The sequence below is a fragment of the Halyomorpha halys genome, unplaced genomic scaffold, assembly GCF_000696795.3.
Source record: "Halyomorpha halys isolate HHAL.00 unplaced genomic scaffold, Hhal_1.1 Scaffold242.1, whole genome shotgun sequence".
NCBI classification, from domain to species: domain Eukaryota; kingdom Metazoa; phylum Arthropoda; class Insecta; order Hemiptera; family Pentatomidae; genus Halyomorpha; species Halyomorpha halys.
In genome coordinates this window covers 78,602-79,645 of record NW_027106343.1, presented here as the reverse complement: position 1 = coordinate 79,645, position 1,044 = coordinate 78,602, and the positions used below count along the sequence as shown (strand labels likewise).

The 1,044-nt window shown below is 29.6% G+C and overlaps 1 protein-coding gene across 5 annotated transcripts in view; it reads right to left on the bottom strand.

Annotated features, from left to right (window-relative positions):
- DIP2 (disco-interacting protein 2) overlaps positions 1 to 1,044 on the bottom strand; it is a gene marked incomplete at its 5' end in the record, with an annotated part of 91,726 nt that overhangs the window by 14,752 nt on the left and 75,930 nt on the right. For all 5 annotated transcript variants that reach the window (XM_067044687.1, XM_067044683.1, XM_067044684.1 and 2 more), the window contains 1 exon segment: positions 915 to 1,042. In XM_067044687.1, coding sequence (XP_066900788.1) covers positions 915 to 1,042 — 128 coding nt within the window.

Here is a 1,044-nt window from a genome sequence, read left to right as displayed (position 1 = left end):
TCGAGTTGCTGGTAGGAAATGTTTGAAACGGAGCTGAGTGCAAAGGGTTAATCTTTTAGAAGGAGATGGTCTGAATAGCAGTATCGAGAAAAACAACAAATGTTTTTTAACTATTTATTAGTTGTCGTTTTGACCCACATTGTAGGTCTTAATCAGGGCAAAAATAAAAAAAAAACACAAAGTAGATAAAGCCAATGTAAGAATATAACAAAAAGTGACAAGTCAATAAAACATATATAAATGTGAAGGTATTAAAAGATATCCATATAAATAAATTTACATAAAACATAAATATAAAAATACTAAGGAAGTTAAAGATGGATGCCAACAAATTATATTAAATTTATTACTAGATAATTATTAATGTTTTGGTCATATTACATTTTTTATCTGATTAAGCAATAACCGAAAATAGATTCTTGAGTCAATGGATTGGAATATAGGGTCAGGCTGTTGTGGAAATTATTGAAATTTTCTGTGGCAGTTGCTGTATGAAAGGAATTTTTCAGTCAGAATGTAATATCTCATTAGAAAAATAAAAAAGGGATGTAAACAATTTTTTTAAGTATTTTAGATTTTCTAATCTGAAATCAGAATTTTTTAATGTTTAACTTTTTTACTGTAAAAAAAAAAAATTAAATCTGTAACGCCACTGCCCATGAAGGTGCAGTACTTTGTAAGAAATTACTGTTACAAGATCAACAGTTATGCAAGGAGGTGATTTTGTCAGAATCACGCTTGACTGCCAGATTTTTACCCAATCAAGGATACCTAATTCTTGAGAATTCATTATCCAATTTTGTACTTATGACATTCCTAAAATAAACTGTACTGAAATTTACAGATAATATTCCTGGCTTGTGTACATATTTATTAATAAATCACAATAAGAATAATATTTTTAAAAAAATTACCTAAAGTCTAAATAAGCTAACATCTCGGCTGTTGGCGCCCGATACGGAGCAGTCAGTTTCTTCTTAGGCATATCATCAGTGTCGAGGATCACAGGCCATGATTTAATATCTACTACATTACTTGCCTCCT